The sequence below is a fragment of the Dendrobates tinctorius genome, unplaced genomic scaffold (genome assembly GCF_039654945.1).
Source record: "Dendrobates tinctorius isolate UK_male_01 unplaced genomic scaffold, ASM3965494v1 ptg000250l, whole genome shotgun sequence".
In the NCBI taxonomy this organism is placed as follows: domain Eukaryota; kingdom Metazoa; phylum Chordata; class Amphibia; order Anura; family Dendrobatidae; genus Dendrobates; species Dendrobates tinctorius.
Genome location: NW_027361917.1, coordinates 51747921 through 51765007, shown reverse-complemented (window position 1 = coordinate 51765007; position 17087 = coordinate 51747921). Strand labels below are relative to the sequence as shown.

At 43.3% G+C, this 17087-nt stretch overlaps 1 protein-coding gene across 5 annotated transcripts in view; it reads left to right on the top strand.

Annotated features, from left to right (window-relative positions):
- The window catches only part of SYNE1 (spectrin repeat containing nuclear envelope protein 1), a 591877-nt gene that overhangs the window by 476046 nt on the left and 98744 nt on the right, over nt 1-17087 (top strand). For all 5 annotated transcript variants that reach the window (XM_073557690.1, XM_073557686.1, XM_073557687.1 and 2 more), the window contains 8 exons: nt 1631-1786; nt 4747-4902; nt 7847-8017; nt 9426-9559; nt 10336-10540; nt 13142-13324; nt 14208-14354; nt 14452-14606. In XM_073557690.1, coding sequence (XP_073413791.1) covers nt 1631-1786; nt 4747-4902; nt 7847-8017; nt 9426-9559; nt 10336-10540; nt 13142-13324; nt 14208-14354; nt 14452-14606 — 1307 coding nt within the window. The remainder of the gene's footprint in view (nt 1-1630; nt 1787-4746; nt 4903-7846; nt 8018-9425; nt 9560-10335; nt 10541-13141; nt 13325-14207; nt 14355-14451; nt 14607-17087) is intronic.

The following is a 17087-nucleotide window of genomic DNA, read 5'->3' as shown; positions in this document are numbered from 1 at the left end:
ACAGAGGACTTGTCCCACCATGAGGAGCCGCAGGCTCGCCAGGATAGGAAAAAGGTTTCATTTAGGTCCTCCTCCGGTCGTTTCCATGACGCAAAGGGTAGATCCTCCAGGACTAATCCTGGTAGATTTTCCTCCGCGTGACTCATCATGGATCTAAGATTCCTGAACAAAGGAGTCCGTCTTTGTCTTCTCAGGATGGAGTCTCTTCATGCAGTAATTTCTTGCTGGGAACCGCATGTGTTTTTTGTTCCATGGAAGCCTTTATCCATGTCCTTATTTCTTCAAGGCATCAGAGATTCCTACATTTTGCGACGTGCAGGTCCATTTTCAATTTGTTGCCTTCCCTTTCTGGCTCTCAACCACTCTCACAATCTTAGCAGAGACTGTGACAGTGGTTTTGCACATTCTGCGGATCACAGGTTCAGTGCTCTTCCCGGTCCTCACGAACATTCTCATCATGGCTCAACCCGCAATTATTGATTCCCTTCCTTTTCATCTGGCTGGGACTCATCCTCCGTAGTGTTCTCTCATCAGGTTTCCTGGTCAGGGCAACGTACATCTATACGGCTAAGGTCATCCCCCTTCCTTTTCAGAACACGGACTTGTGCGTATAGAGGTCCTCCGGCCTCCAGATCAACAATTGCTTGCTGGATTCGGATGGCAATTGGAGGCTTACCGGGTCAGAGCAGAGCGCCTTCTCCTGGTTTTAAGGCACACTCTACATGGGCAGAGTGCGCCTTCTGGCAGTACTCATAGGACCTCCACCCTGCAGCTTTGCAGAGCGATAGTCGGTCCTCCATCCACATGTTTGCAAAATTTTTCAGGGTCCATGCCTACGCTTCGGCGAATGCCAGTTTAGGTAGAAAGACCTTGCAGGTGGCAGCAGTGAGTTCTCAGACTTGAATGGAGTTTTCTGCTGTTTCCTCCCCTTGGGTACTGCTTTGGGACATACAGTGGTTTCCTGTGTCCCCCAATGAAGGGATAGAGAAAACAGGATTTTTGGCTACTCGCCTTCATTCGGGACACAGCATCCTCCCAAGTTTAACATCTCTTTACTGTATTGTTACAGTTTGAGTTTGTATGTTTTCTTTCTCTTTCATTTGTTGCTTCTCCTACTGCTTACTCACTAACTGAATATCCTAGTGCCGGTCGGTGGAGTGTACACTGCGGAGGAGGAGGAGCTAACTTTTTGTGCATAATGTCAGCCTCCTAGTGGCAGCAACATACACCCTTGGTTTCCTGTGTCCCCCAAAAGAAGGCTCCGAGGAACAGATTTTACAGTAGCCAAAAAAACCTGTCTATCTATCTATCTATCTGTATATCTATCTAATCTCTCTTCCTGTATATATATCTTGAAGAATATTTCCTTGGAATACTATGTGTAAATGACATCGAGAATGGCTCTATGTAACAGCTCATGTTAAAATCGCATTGCAGTTGGATCGCATTTACATGTAAATGTCAGTCGGATGCTAGGTGATAATAATCGGATTGTACTTGCATGAAAATCACATTACACTTGCATGACAATTGTCCCACTTTTCTGGACCGACATCGGTGATGAGTTTGAGGCCTAAACATAGTAATGGCTGTGTCTTGTATCTTTACTTGTAACCTTTTCTTTTAATAGATCCAGATGCTGGAGCGGTTATTAGAGTCATGGACAGAATACAAAAACAATATGCAGAGTCTCAAATCCTGGTATGAGAAGCAAGAAAAGAAGTTGCAGAAGCAGAAAAGCATTGGTGATCAGGCGTCAGTCCAGAACAGCCTAAAGGAGTGCCAGGTAACGCTGAAATTCTGGAGTGTCTAGTCATTAACTTCACCCTGTTTGAGTATATACAGAACAGTGAGACAGAAGGAAAAAGGGAACATGGTGTGATAACAAGGTATGATAACAATTTAGATGGAGGTGCATTCTATTTTATATACATAGATACAAGTCCTCTTGTAATCATGGAGCGTGTCTTTTTATGTCTAAACCAAGCATTTTCAGTACTGGCCACAAGATGTCTCCACAGGACAGATATAAGAAGGTAGATTGCTATTAGGTACACACTGATTTGTACAAAGTGCACTGACTTCCATTGCAAGGTCATAACATGTGCAAACATTTATTGAGCAGTACATACCATAGTTGTAGAACAAAAAACGTGGAGAAATTATGTTAATGTAGATCCAACATAAAATACATGATATTTTGGCAATTTTCCTCCAAATAACACTTGACTTTTATACATACAAGTTGTCTTCAGTACACCCCCATCTGTACAAAATATATACAACTGAGGACACATATTCAGTAAATGAAAACCACGGTGCTGTGCTGAATGTTTTCCAGAAAGAACACTTGTGTCTGTACATGAGGAATGACACTTTTATCACCATTACATGACTGGTATACTCAAGTTTCACCAGTTTTCTTTCTGAATTTTCAGTTGTCTCTGAGCAAGTGGGTGGAGACTATATACAGTGGGGAAAAAAAGTATTTAGTCAGTCAGCAATAGTGCAAGTTCGACCACTTAAAAAGATGAGAGGCGTCTGTAATTTACATCATAGGTAGACCTCAACTATGGGAGACAAACTGAGAAAAAAAAATCCAGAAAATCACATTGTCTGGTTTTTTTTTCATTTTATTTGCATATTATGGTGGAAAATAAGTATTTGGTCAGAAACAAAATTTCATCTCAATACTTTGTGATATATCCTTTGTTGGCAATGACAGAGGTCAAACGTTTTCTGTAAGTCTTCACAAGGTTGCCACACACTGTTGTTGGTATGTTGGCCCATTCCTCCATGCAGATCTCCTCTAGAGCAGTGATGTTTTTGGCTTTTCGCTTGGCAACACGGACTTTCAACTCCCTCCAAAGGTTTTCTATAGGGTTGAGATCTGGAGACTGGCTAGGCCACTCCAGGACCTTGAAATGCTTCTTACGAAGCCACTCCTTCGTTGCCCTGGCGGTGTGCTTTGGATCATTGTCATGTTGAAAGACCCAGCCACGTTTCATCTTCAATGCCCTTGCTGATGGAAGGACGTTTGCACTCAAAATCTCACGATACATGGCCCCATTCATTCTTTCATGTACCCGGATCAGTCGTCCTGGCCCCTTTGCAGAGAAACAGCCCCAAAGCATGATGTTTCCACCACCATGCTTTACAGTAGGTATGGTGTTTGATGGATGCAACTCAGGATTCTTTTTCCTCCAAACACGACAAGTTGTGTTTCTACCAAACAGTTCCAGTTTGGTTTCATCAGACCATAGGACATTCTCCCAAAACTCCTCTGGATCATCCAAATGCTCTCTAGCAAACTTCAGACGGGCCCGGACATGTACAGGCTTAAGCAGTGGGACACGTCTGGCACTGCAGGATCTGAGTCCATGGTGGCGTAGTGTGTTACTTATGGTAGGCCTTGTTACATTGGTCCCAGCTCTCTGCAGTTAATTCACTAGGTCCCCCCCCGCGTGGTTCTGGGATTTTTGCTCACCGTTCTTGTGATCATTCTGACCCCACGGGGTGGGATTTTGCGTGGAGCACCAGATCGAGGGAGATTATCAGTGGTCTTGTATGTCTTTCATTTTCTAATTATTGCTCCCACAGTTGATTTCTTCACTCCAAGCTGGTTGGCTATTGCAGATTCAGTCTTCCCAGCCTGGTGCAGGGCTACAATTTTGTTTCTGGTGTCCTTTGACAGCTCTTTGGTCTTCACCATAGTGGAGTTTGGAGTCAGACTGTTTGAGGGTGTGCACAGGTGTCTTTTTATACTGATAACAAGTTTAAACAGGTGCCATTACTACAGGTAATGAGTGGAGGAAAGAGGAGACTCTTAAAGAAGAAGTTACAGGTCTGTGAGAGCCAGAAATCTTGATTGCTTGTTTCTGACCAAATACTTATTTTCCACCATAATATGCAAATAAAATGAAAAAAAAACAGACAATGTGATTTTCTGGATTTTTTTTTCTCAGTTTGTCTCCCATAGTTGAGGTCTACCTATGATGTAAATTACAGACGCCTCTCATCTTTTTAAGTGGTGGAACTTGCACTATTGCTGACTGACTAAATACTTTTTTTCCCCACTGTACTATTTTGCTACCATCCATAGTGCACACAGACATAAGGGATTTCTGTTAATCTTTTAGTCTGTAGGGCATGTTCAGAAGTAGCTGTCACCTGGATGACATTTTACATTAGTGGTGAACACTTAACATACTAGCACAAAACACTTACTAGAAGCTGAAGCATGGTTTGCCTGTCTTTTCCTCCACTTATTTTCTCACTGTGTTTTTTGAAAGGACTATTTAAAGGAAATCTGTCACCAGGTTTTTGCTATCTCATCTGAGAGTAGCATAGTATAAGAAAGAGGCCCTGATTCCAGTGAGGTTTCACTTAGTTTACTGGGTGCAAGCAGAGTTTTTATATGTAGTATGTAGCAGAGCTCAGAAAGCTGGCCCCACCCACCACTGCTTTCTGTGTACATTGTCTATAAACAGTGAGCTGCTAATTAGTGCTGGGCAGAGTAGTACCAGGTCTCACATGGGCACCTATTCCAGAAATGATAATCTCCTGCTGATAAAACACTCATTGTATTGAAACAATAACAAACAGCCTAATAAGTGACACATTGCTGAAATCAATATCTCAGCTTCTACCTCATGCTGCCCTCAGATAAGATCATATTCCAGGCAATAGCGTAAGATGCGTAGCATGCTGATTAATGTTTTATGTTTTCTTTTCTGTCCATTTCAGGAGCTTGAAGAAGTTGTTAAGGCCAAAGAGAAAGATTTAGAGAAGATTGGACAAAGTGGAATATCCTTAATACAGAATAAAAAAGAGAAAGCTACTGCAGTAGTTATGGACGCTCTGAGTGAATTAAACCAATCTTGGGCACTTTTGGACTGTAAGGTCGGTGTCATTCTTGAGCATGTGAATATTCATAGGCTATATGCCACGTAGGATGTGACTAGCTCATTGAACAAAGTGCTGAGTCTTGTGCACCATTGACATTTATCTAACTGTTAAAGAAGCCATACCATGAAGTTTTCTTTCATTAAACATGTATTTATGTGTATGTAATGTAGTGTGTGTTAATATACTCCCCTACCACCGCTCTACCGGGGCACAGCGCTATTCTACTCCTAGTCTCAGTGACATCACTGCTCTGCTGGCCCTCGGGGTCACACTGCGTTCTGTGTGACCTGGAAGTGTCTTTTACAATGTAAACCTATGGAGCGTCAGACTTACGTTGTAAAAGAAACTTCCAGCTCACACATAGAGCATAAGAATGAGCCGAAAGTCTGAAGAGAAGTGATGACACTGGATCCTGGCGCAGACGGCGATGGGGGAGTATATTAATACACTGACGCTACACTATATACACAAATTTATAAAAAAAAATACTGTATATTAATGTGCTTATTAAAGAGCATATCTGGGAATTTTTTTTTAACAAAAAGGAATGTAGTAACTAACAGAGGCAACTACCTGTCTGCTGTACCCCGCGCCGGTCATTGACCGCATCTTCCAGAGACTAAGCTGCTCCCAGTCAACAGAGCAGTTTTTTCTCTTCCTGTTCACAGGGCGGGACTACTGATGCTGATTGACAGCCGGCTTCCCCAGTTAGGCAGTGGAGAGCTGGTTATCGATCAGCATGACACCAGTAGTCCCGCCTTGTCAACAGGAAGACAAACTGCCGCTCTGTTGACATGATATCAGTAGATGTCTGTGACTGCTCTATGCTGGTGGAGAACGGCGCCTGGCACAACAGATCGGTAGGTAGCAACTTTCTGCCTGTTGGTGATTAGGCACATTTTTTTTTAAAGCCCCTGAAATTCCCTTAAGTGATGGAAGAGATTTTCTATTGTAGGGCTCATACTCATTTGAGAGAAAAACAGATGAGATTGCACTCTGACCAGTGTTAATCTAGGAGTCCCTGCTTACCTGCAATTTTTTTTTCAGCTCAGATCGGGATGAGAAAAAAAAAAATCACAGTATGCTGCAATTGTCCTCATATGTTGGACGAGACTCGCCAATGCCAGTCAATGGGGGTGATAAAAATATTGCACGGCACTCAGACCATTCGAGTGCAGTCTGATTTTTGCACACCCATGTCCTTGAAAACATGACATTTCATCAGTCGGCGTGACCCGACAGAATGGAATAGATAGATATAAGAATAGATATACACATAGAATAGATATAAAGATGTCAGTCACATAAATAATTATTACAGTGCATATGTAGCTTACTGTACGTAAGTCTACAGGGTGTCCAGATAATGAAAAAATGACTGGCACGTTACATCAGATAATCACAATTTCGTACTAACACACCAGTTTGCCGAACGAAGAGATCCAGAAAAAAATAAACTACAAATGCTTTATTAATACATTTTAAAAAAAATCGTAATACAAATTAAAAATAATAGCAAAGAACAAGAACGCCCTAACTAGGGGGGACACTGGGCTTCCCCTGGAAGAAGCTGGATGCGAAATGTGCGTCAGGTTGAGGAGGGACGCTGTGGTCTTTGACTGTATGTAATTGTAAATGCAGCTCTGGACTGTGATACTGGATAGGAAACCCATATATAACTTACAAGAGGTTTTACATTTGTGATTATGTTTTATCTATTTTTTGGGGGAGATTTCTGAATATAGAAGGACAGTTGGACCTTTCTGTTTGACCCAATCTCTCCGCTGCGCTAGCTGCTTAGTACGGAGTTGTTTCACAATACCTGCAAAGCCTTGAACTTCTTGGCTGTAGATCACAGACGTTTCTGGGTGATTCCTGTGCCATGAACTTACATTGCTCCCTAAACCAATAAATTAATAGTGTGTTTAATGCAAAGCTATAACAAAAAAAGCTTTCATCCTGATTCATTATTAGAAATAGCAAGTCCTACTTGTAAATCAGCACAACAGATGATGGATAATCCTCCAGGACTCAAGGATTCTATGAGTCCAGCTAAAGAGAGATCTCATGAGGCTGTAGCTGGCCATACACATTAGACAGCATTTGTTTGAGTGACAGCTATCTGTCCTGACCCCTGTACAGGAACACTCGGCCCACTGTCTTTATGAGAGAGAGTTATCCTGTACAAAAGGATCGATGATTGAATCCAACCCCCTGGTCCTTATGTCCCCTAACATGATCTGTCAGGGGACACTTGGAAGGCCTCCATACACATTGGAGAGTCGAACCATCTCCCGAAAATCGCAGTGTTCAGCAGACTTTTTTCTAATGTGTACAAGGCCTTAAGTGTATTCATTAAGTTACCTATCTCCGATGTAATAAACTGGGGCCAAAGTTATAACCTGAAAATGACCTGTAAGTAAGATTTTCTCACTGTGAAACTGGATTTCCCAGAGGAATCCCCAAACTCTATGCAGAAAAATCATATACTGTTATTACTTTTCTAATAGTGTGTTAAAAATATTTTAGTTATATTTTTCTATTCCTCGGTTTTTCCTGTACTGAATAAAAGGATTCTGCAGAATTTTAGCCAAAAATATTCTGAACGCTGCACATTGTAGTGATCAGTGCTCCCTTTCGCTTTCCTCTCCATGTGGTCTTTGTTGTCTCCTTTGTACCTCTTGGATTTACTTTCAAGTCACAATTATAAGACATATTGTTGCTTTAGAAGTACAATGTGCTTTTTGGTCCAGTCATTTCTCCTTTGTGGACTCAACAGCAGAGTAAATAACCAAGAACAGGGGGACTAAAGGTACAAAAGCTGACTGCTACCAAAAACTGAGATCTTTTGTTCTTCCTTTCACCTGAAGCCATGGACAAAGAAAGGAAAAAGCAGACGAAAGTCACGTTTGTTTTATGTCTCTATTGTTTTTCTTAGGTGTGTCAGCTGAAGACTTTGTTACAGTCAGTACTTGATCACTGGAGCATTTACAAGAAGGTTTATGAAGAGCTAAACAGCTATTTGATGGAAGCCAGGTATTCCCTGTCCCGCTTCCGGCTCTTGACAGGATCCATGGAAGCTGTGAAGGTTCAAGTAGAGAACCTGCAGGTGAGAGACCATCAGAATATACTTTCTATAGAATTATTATTGGTGGCACGTTGTTTAAGAGCTATCATAAAAAATCCCTTAAGGCTCTACTTGCATCGAGACAGGTGTAATGCATTCTAAAATATATATGGCATGTGCACACATTTAGTATTTGCAGCAGATTTTTCTGGAGCAAAAAGCAGAGTGTCGGCAGTAATTACATGCTATTGTGCTCCAATCCTCTCGCACATAGAGGATCGGAGCACAGCTGCGGAGGAGGCAGAGAAACTAATCTCTCCATCTCCTCCTCTGCCTGCGTCGGCGTATATTGCACCGCACTCGGATGATATCCAATTGCTGTGCATTGTGTCACTCGCACCCATAGACTTGTGTGGATGCGAGTGAGCTGAGTCTCGCTGCCAATCACATCATTCTGCAATTGTTCTCGCATGCCGTTTCGCCAGGCCATAGAGTAACACTCGACCGAGTCCTATGCAATGTTATATCGCATGCACTCGCCCGTGTTATACGGTAGTGTGCCTCTGGCCTAAAAGTCGTTATTGACCCTTTAACAGGGATGCACAACTTTTTTTGGGTCCAAGAGCTGCATTGCCATACTGAAGCAATACCAAGGGCCGCAAAAAAATTAAAGACATACTTATGCAAATTCATCACCAGCACCACCATCAGTACATTAATACATCACCAGCACCACCATCAGTACATTAATACATCACCAGAACCAAGCTTTGAGGATTTGAGGAGGATTTGGAGAGATTCTGCTCCAAAAAATAAATGTTAACATATCCTGACTTAAGCTGAGTTTTTGGAGCAGAAACTGAGTAGAAGCTTACAAAATCCTCATCCTATAAATCTGTAAATATACAGTAAGGTTAGTCTGCAAGTTGCTAGCATTACAGTGCTGTATGGCCGCCGCACTGTAATTGAGTCTGCCGGGAGAAAATGAATTTGATTCCTCCATGGAGATACTTGCTTTCAGTTAGAGGTGCGCTGGAGCGGCTTCAGACACTGTTCGGTGCACAGTGAGCACGCTCTGTACACTCTAAGCACACCTGGCACTTTGATTGACAGCTCAGATGCTCTGCACCACGAACTGTCAATCAAAGTGCCAGGACGTGCTTACAGTATAGTGAACAGTGATTAAAGCACTATGGCACACCTCTATGCCAGAAAGCCAGAATGAATAAAGTTAATTTTCAACCTGTAGCCGGGCTTTAAGTAAAGCAGCTGGGCACTGCCAATTAACCCTATATCTGCTGGTTAATAGTGTTTGGAGATATGACAGAAACCCTTTAAAATTCCGCCTTTGTCCATTTTTTTGTTCTGCTTCTGGCCAAACCATGTCTTATAAATAGCTAAGCATGTTTGCGTTGGTCACCTGAGCCGAGTTCATTTCATGCATCCGCAGAGTCTACAGGAAGAGCTGGAGAAGCACGAGGCCGTTCTAAACAAGTTTGGTTCTGTATCCAACAAGCTCCTGAATGATTGTAATTCTTCTGTGGGAGAAACACTGAAGAGCACTTTAAAAGAGGTCACCGCAAGGTAAGTGCAGGATCTATTCTAGGAACAGAATTATTTTTCAGTCCAAGCACTCCAGCTACTTGTTCCAAACATTACTGACAGTCTGCATTCATGTTTCCGAACCTCTTCAGACACAAGGATCCGATGGGCCATTTATCCTAAGACAGTTAGATGCCAACTCCTTCGACTCTTCTGTTGCGTCTAGAAATGTTAGATGGCCAGCTGCCATACTGGGGTTGTCCTGTTTTTTGGAAATAAAGCATTATCTACATTGACCCACATTCATCACTTTACCCAATTTCGAGGCTAACTGTATCCACATTTATGATGACGCTGTCACAAGCTTCCACATGGCTAAAATGACATCAGTTTTTCTATGACAGGGTCTGTGTAGAGAAGAGGTGCAACTTTTTCATCGCCGTTGTTTTTTCACTTGTGCCTTTTTTTTTTAAGTTGCATTTTCTAAGTATGAGGAAATCCTGTCCAAGCAGTAAGCATCGTCTACCTGTATAAAGCGACATGCTAGGTCTTGGGCTCCAAGCTGCAGTTGTGCAGCAGATCTGCATGAACATTACCCTATTGTCATTCATTTACTATTCACATTCCGCTTCTTTTCCATCGTATGTGAATGTATTTGCTGACACCTCATTCACATGCATTCGATGCGGATTGTGGTCAGATTTAACAAGTATTTCTTCACGGAATCTGTGCAGCAATCTGTGTCAGAGCAGATATATGTGACCGAGGCCTTGAGTGACGTGTTTTTGACATTTCTAAAACCAATTTTGTATCTTAAGGTGGAATAGTTTATTTGAAGATATCGCAGAACAGCTGCACTCGAGCAAGGCTCTTCTCCACCTGTGGCAAAAATACAAGGATTTCTGCATTCAGTGTGCAAATAACGTTCAGCTGCAAGAAGATCGCACCAATCAGTTACTCAAGACCGCCACCAACAAGGACATAGGAGACGAAGAGATCGCCACCTGGATACAGGAATGCAGTGTATGTATGATAATGAAAGGCTTTCGTATACATTTGTATTTTTTTTACCTTCTTTTTCATTTACAAGCGTATCACAAAAAGGAACTGACACTCCAGATGACCATACACATTTCTCTCCCTGTACATTCATTCACGATTCGACCAATGCACGTGTTCCCGGTAAGAAAGGGGAACAGGCAGTTAAAAAAACAATTTCCCCACCCTTATGTCTCCCCACATATTGCGTTGTTGGAGACTTTAGAGGCCCCAATACACAACAGATGGTCAATCGGTCCGAAGACTGAGAACACACAGCACATATAATATCTTGTTAAATCTGTCTGGTTGTCTGGACGAAAACCTGAAATGAGTGTACAATATGGGTCCAGCATAGAGTTAGCCACAAAGGGCACCCATTGTTATCTCTATATATAAAAACGAATGTGTGTGTGTGTGTGTGTGTGTATCACCAACCAATCACGAAGCATCTTTCATTTCACCAGCGCTGTTCAAAAGAAGCTGAGCTGTGATTGGTTGCTATGAGCAACAGTTTTCCTTGCAATCAATCACTAAGCATCTCTCATTTCACCAGAGCTGGTTAAAAGAAGCAGAGCTGTGATTGGTTGCTATGATCAACAGTTTTCCCACTTGACAACACCTCAGCAAACACTGACATGGTGGGAGAAATATAGCATCCCTGGGAACATAAGCTCCCAGCCATTGTCTACCCCCCAGAAAGGAGCAGAGAGCACATGACAGAAATGAATCCCCCCTCCCGTGCCCATATACCCATCACACATCCTCCATCCCGTAGGCACATCTTCCCTCTTATTGGGATCATTGGTATGGAAGTCAGGGCAAATCCACTCAGCGCTCTGGTTCTGACACCAGGCCTCTCTTAAAGGGATCCTCAGTATGGAAATTAGGACCGTTCCACTCAGCTCTCTGGTTCTGACTCCAGGCTGACGGGATGATGTGGGATATTGGTGGTAGATGTCTGGTGGCTCTGGCTGATGGGATGATGTGGGATATTAGGAGTAGTAGTCCAGTGGCTCTGGCTGACTGGATGATGTGGGATATTATGGGTAGTAGACCGGTAGCTCTGGCTGACGGGATGATGTGGGATATTAGTGGTAGTTGCCCGGTGGCTCTGGCTGACGGGATGATGTGGGATATTAGTGGTAGTTGCCCGGTAGCTCTGGCTGACGGAATGATGTGGGATATTAGGGGTAGTAGTCCGGTAGCTCTGGCTGACGGGATAGTGGGATATTATAGTGAATGCGGCTATGCGGAATGGGCGGGGCTATACACTCAGCTTTATATATATAGAAATAATCACTATAATTTGTTATAACTAACCGTAGTTAGTTACTATGCCCGGGCAGCTCCGGGCTCTTCAGCTATTATTACAATAAAAATGAAATGCACGTCAGAAATCCCAATCTACAGGACAGGCAGCAGATTGGAAAACTTTGTTAATGACAACTAATTCCCATCATGAGATCTTAGGATTCAACTTGTTCAGGAGCTAGTGTATTGTCATATACATACTTGTATTCTTGCTTTCTGTACAGAGGAGCCATATATATAGATATTGCTATACACACATACACACACACACATATATATATATATATATATATATATATATATATTTTGTAGATATAAGTATATACCATATATGTAATTTGTATATACAGGGTGGGCCATCTATATGGGTCCACCTAAATAAAATGGGAATGGTTGGTGATATCAACTTCCTGTTTATGGCACATTAGTATATGGAAGGGGGAAAACTTTTCAAGATGGGTGGTGACCATGTGGCCATTTTGAATTCGGCCATTTTGAATCCAACTTTATTTTTTCCAATGGGAAGAGGGTCATGTGACACATCAAACTTATTGAGAATTTCACAAGAAAAACAATGGTGTGCTTGGTTTTAACGTAACTTTATTCTTTCATGAGAAAATGTGTTCAAAGTGCTGCCTGTTGTGTTGGATTGTCAATGCAACCCTCTTCTCCCACTCTTGACACACTGATAGCAACACCGCAGAAGAAATACTAGCACAGGCTTCCAGTATCCATTGTTTCAGATGCACATCTAGTATCTTCACAGCATAGACAATTGCCTTCAGATGACCCCAAAGATAAAAGTCTAAGGGGGTCAGATTAGGAGACCTTGGTGGCCATTCAACTGGCCCATGATGACCAATCCACTGTCTCACCAACCATTCCCATTTTATATAGGTGTATCCATATAGGTGTATCCATATAGATGGCTCACCCTGTAAATAAATACAAACAATTATATATATATATATATATATGCGGTTCATATGTATATAATATATATAATATATATACAGTATATATAATGTCACAAAGTGTAGATCTAACATGTACTATTACAGCTTCACATTGTCATTTTTTATGTTTAGATTTATGCCTATGAGGGAGATTTGTGAAAACCAAGAAAAATGTAGGGCATTTGCCCATTATCTAAAAATGTGTTTGAAAAACAGCCAAAACCCATTTAGAAAGGTGTATGATTAAGAGATCAGAAGACTGCTAGGTCAAGAGTTTTTTCACTTCTCTCATTAATGTGTTTTCTGACCAATTCAGGGTCTTTTGAAAAACCTGGATGCTACTAAAGGGTCACTGGCTGTCCTCCAGGAGACAGGGGAGCAGCTTAAACAACAGGTCGACTCATCTGCTGCCGCAACCATCCTGTCCGATCACCTTTCCTTGAGCCAGCGTTTGTCAGTATTGGAGCAGGCACTACAACGCCAACAGGCAATACTGCAGGTACACATTTTTGTGAGAATGAATATATGCTTATGTTCATATTCAATTTTTCATTCTGAATGTTATGTGTTATAAAATGGGCCATAGCGAAGAGCATTGAAGAGGTGGACCTGGATTTGAAAAATATACGGTAGCTGCTTTTGACCACATTTGTCTATTGATTGTGCCTGGTATTACAGCTTTGCTCTATTAAAGTGAATGGCGCTGACCTGAAATACAACTTGTGGACAGGTGGGGCACTATTTCTGGAAGAAAGCGGTATTGTTTTATAATACTGGACAAGCCCTTGAACTTTTTTTCTTGCACAACTCATATGCTATGAAAATAAGGGTTACTTGGATTCTGGTTGCTTGTATGACTTTGTATGAGCTTTCTTGATGTACTCCTAAGGATTTCCAAGGCTAAAAATCGCACATTTCTCACCCCTGCCCTGGTCTTCAGTGACAGGCTGCAGCAGTGAAATCATGACTACAGCACTTGTGACTGTTGCTCCCGATCACTGGGCTCAGTATTCTTGTGCTGAACATCTTGGCATTACCTCTAAGCCCAATGATTAGCTGCAGCGGTCACGTGCACTTTAGTCATAATGTATATAGCATAACACATCATAGCAGGTTCCTGCGTCTGATTATTGTGATATTCAGTGTCTAATAACATTAAAGAGCATAATGTTTTCTGCATTGTGGAGCAAGTCATGACCATTTCTAATACGACATACAATAAAAATGTGAATTTTTCTGACTTTTAGAGTACACAGCTGGCTGGTCTATCTAAAACTATTTTTACGAATAATACATATTTGAACATTTCCTTTGGCAGGGATATTCCGTACTACACGAAATGGAAACATGATATTATATTGTTACTGTTGGTTTTGTTGCAGGCGGGTGTCCTGGATTATGAAACATTTGTAAAGAGTCTTGAAAACCTAGAAATGTGGCTCCTAGAAGCCGGAGATGTTCTAAATGGACAGGACCCGAACCGATCATCAGACCTCTCCACAATTCAAGAGAGGATGGAGGAGCTGAAAGTAAGCTAGAGCACAAGACCACAGTCTGATTCTGCAGAATACATGCTGCTTTGTAGAAGGGTGGGCTTCATATTTCTCATATACTTCTGTGTTGCAGAGGCAGATGTTAAAGTTTAGCAGCATGGCACCAGACTTGGATCGTCTCAATGAGTTAGGATATCGACTACCACTGAATGATAAGGAAATCAAACGCATGCAATGTTTAAATAGGAATTGGGCAATGGCCTCCTCTCAGACAACAGAAAGGTTCAGGTAATGTACATTGCTCATGTAATTGGGTCGCCCTCCCAGGGCTGTGGGGTTCTCGGTACCGGGCTGGTGTCAGCGGGATGTGTCACAGCAGCAGTGTCCCGGTCCGTGGCCCTGGGCACCCAAGTAATAGGGGAGATTGAATGGTGAAATGTAGTTAATGGAATAGTTCGTGACGCCACCTGTGGTGTTCGGCATGTGAGATGTTAAGCCGATGCTGCATGCAGATCCTCTGGGACTGGTGGTGTGGTGCAGCCAAGACGGTGTAGCTCCCCACAGGTGCATCTGTAGTCCCAGGGCAGTGTAGATGTAGGGTAAGAGGAGTGGCACAGGCAGTGTAGAAGCTGGTACCCCGATGTAGTGGTACAGGGTGTGTTAGCGCAGGAATAATTGGAGGACACCAGGGCATGTAGTTCCAAAGCTTTACTCACAGTCTGTAGTACATGTCATGATACCAGTGCTGGGTGACCGGCACTTCTGGGGTTAATGTTCTGATCTCAGTGCAGACTCTCACCTGCACACCTGGGACCTATTATGGTGGCTTCTCATTGGTTCTGGGGAGGCTTCTTATAGCCTCAGGAAGCTCCCATCCCCCATCAGTTATACTTTTGCCCTTGGCATTGTGTGGTGACCCCTGAGTGTGTTAGTGCTGTGTTCTGGTTGCTTGATTCTCTGTATATGACTCAGTCTGTTCTCTGGATATCGCTTTGGATTCTGCTTGGTACCTTCTACGTCCGTTTGGTTTTTGATCTCTGCTTGGCCCTGACTATCCGTTCTGTCTCATCCCTGGTACTGTACTGATATCTTTTGTATGACCTTTGGCTTTGTCTGACCTTCCGTCTGTTTATCCCTCCTGTACCTCGCTTGCCTGTATTGTGCTTGACCTCTGCTTTGCCTGACTCTGATTTTTCTACCTTCTCTGAAAGCAGGATGCTAAGCCCCGCCCCCTTGCAGTCACATGACCGTTCACATGACCATAGGTCCTATGTCGGCTTGCCAAACTTCTACATTCAGGTCCTGTGCATCTTTATTTTACGGTTGTTCTTGTCCCCAGGGGTCCCTACGGTGCGGGTGAGTCCCTGCTTAGCGGAGGCTGTACGCCAGCGCTGTCAGGACCCTGACATTATAACTGACCATTAAGTTTTTTGGGGTTTTTTTATGCAGAGAGTTATGGATCCCATACAGTCTCTGGCTGACCAGATGAAAATCTTGAGTCAGATGTTTCAGGGTTTATCTCTGGAGCAGCAAGCTCTGGCTCGTTCTCAGCAGCAGGTTTCTGAGACAGTGCGGGGGGCTTTAGCTGCTGGGTCTCTGGGGGCTGGGGCGAGTGATGTTGCTTTGGTGTCCCCAGAACCACCTGTTAAACTGCCTGACTTTTTTTCTGGAAACAAAAAGGAGTTCAGGGTCTTCATGGAGTGGTGCAAACTTTTTATTAGTTTGAGACCACGTACCTCTGGGGACGAAAGTCAGAAGGTTGGGGTCATTATGTCTCTGTTAAGAGGGTCCCCACAAGCTTGGGCTTTCTCCCTTTCTCCCACTGCCCCTGAGAGAGTGTCTGTGAATGCATTCTTTGAGGCCCTCGGGCACATTTATGATGAGCCTGAACGAGTGCGATTGGCAGAGGACATGGTGATGAGTGTCTGTCAGGGGAAACACACAGCTGAGTGGTTTTGTACTGAATTCCGCCGCTGGGCCACAGAGGTCTCTTGGAACGACGCCGCACTCCGAGGACTCTTTCGCAGAGGCTTGTCCGAGCGGCTGCAGGATGCCTTGGCGTTACATCCCCCACCTAACTCTCTCGAGGACGCCATGACCCAGGCCATCCGGATGGACCGCAGGCTGCGGGCCAGAGGGGTGATGCAGGTGGAGACTCCATTGTTCCCCAGTGGAAAAGAGACTGCCCCTGAGCTCATGGATGTAGGCGCCCTCTCCCTGAAGGATACGGAGAGGAAATGCCGGAAGGACAAGCAGTTATGCTTTTACTGCGGTAAAATGCGACATTGGAAAAGGGAGTGTCCTGATTGCCCGTCTTCAACCCGGTCGGCGTGAAACGACTAGGTCTGGGTAGTCAACGGGGAGACTACTCAGACCCTCAGGTACCCTTTTCCTCGTTTTCTAAAGTGTTACTGCCTGTGGAACTGTTTGTGGACGGTAGTTCTTTTTCCTCTACAGCCTTCGTGGACTGCGGGTCATCGATTAATCTCATTGACTCCCAATTGGTCTCACACTGCAAGATAGGGACAGTTAGGCTGAAGGTTCCGATCAAGGTGATGGCCATTGACTCCTCTCCCCTCACTAAGGAGGGAATTCTCTTTATGTCTGACTTGTTTTCGCTCAGAGTGGGCAATACTCATGTGGAAAACCTAAGTTGTTTTGTTCTGGACAATCTACCTGCAGGGTTGGTGTTGGGCATGCCCTGGTTACTACGCCATAACCCAGTTATTAACTGGAAAACGAGGGAGATTGTTCAATGGGGGTTTAATG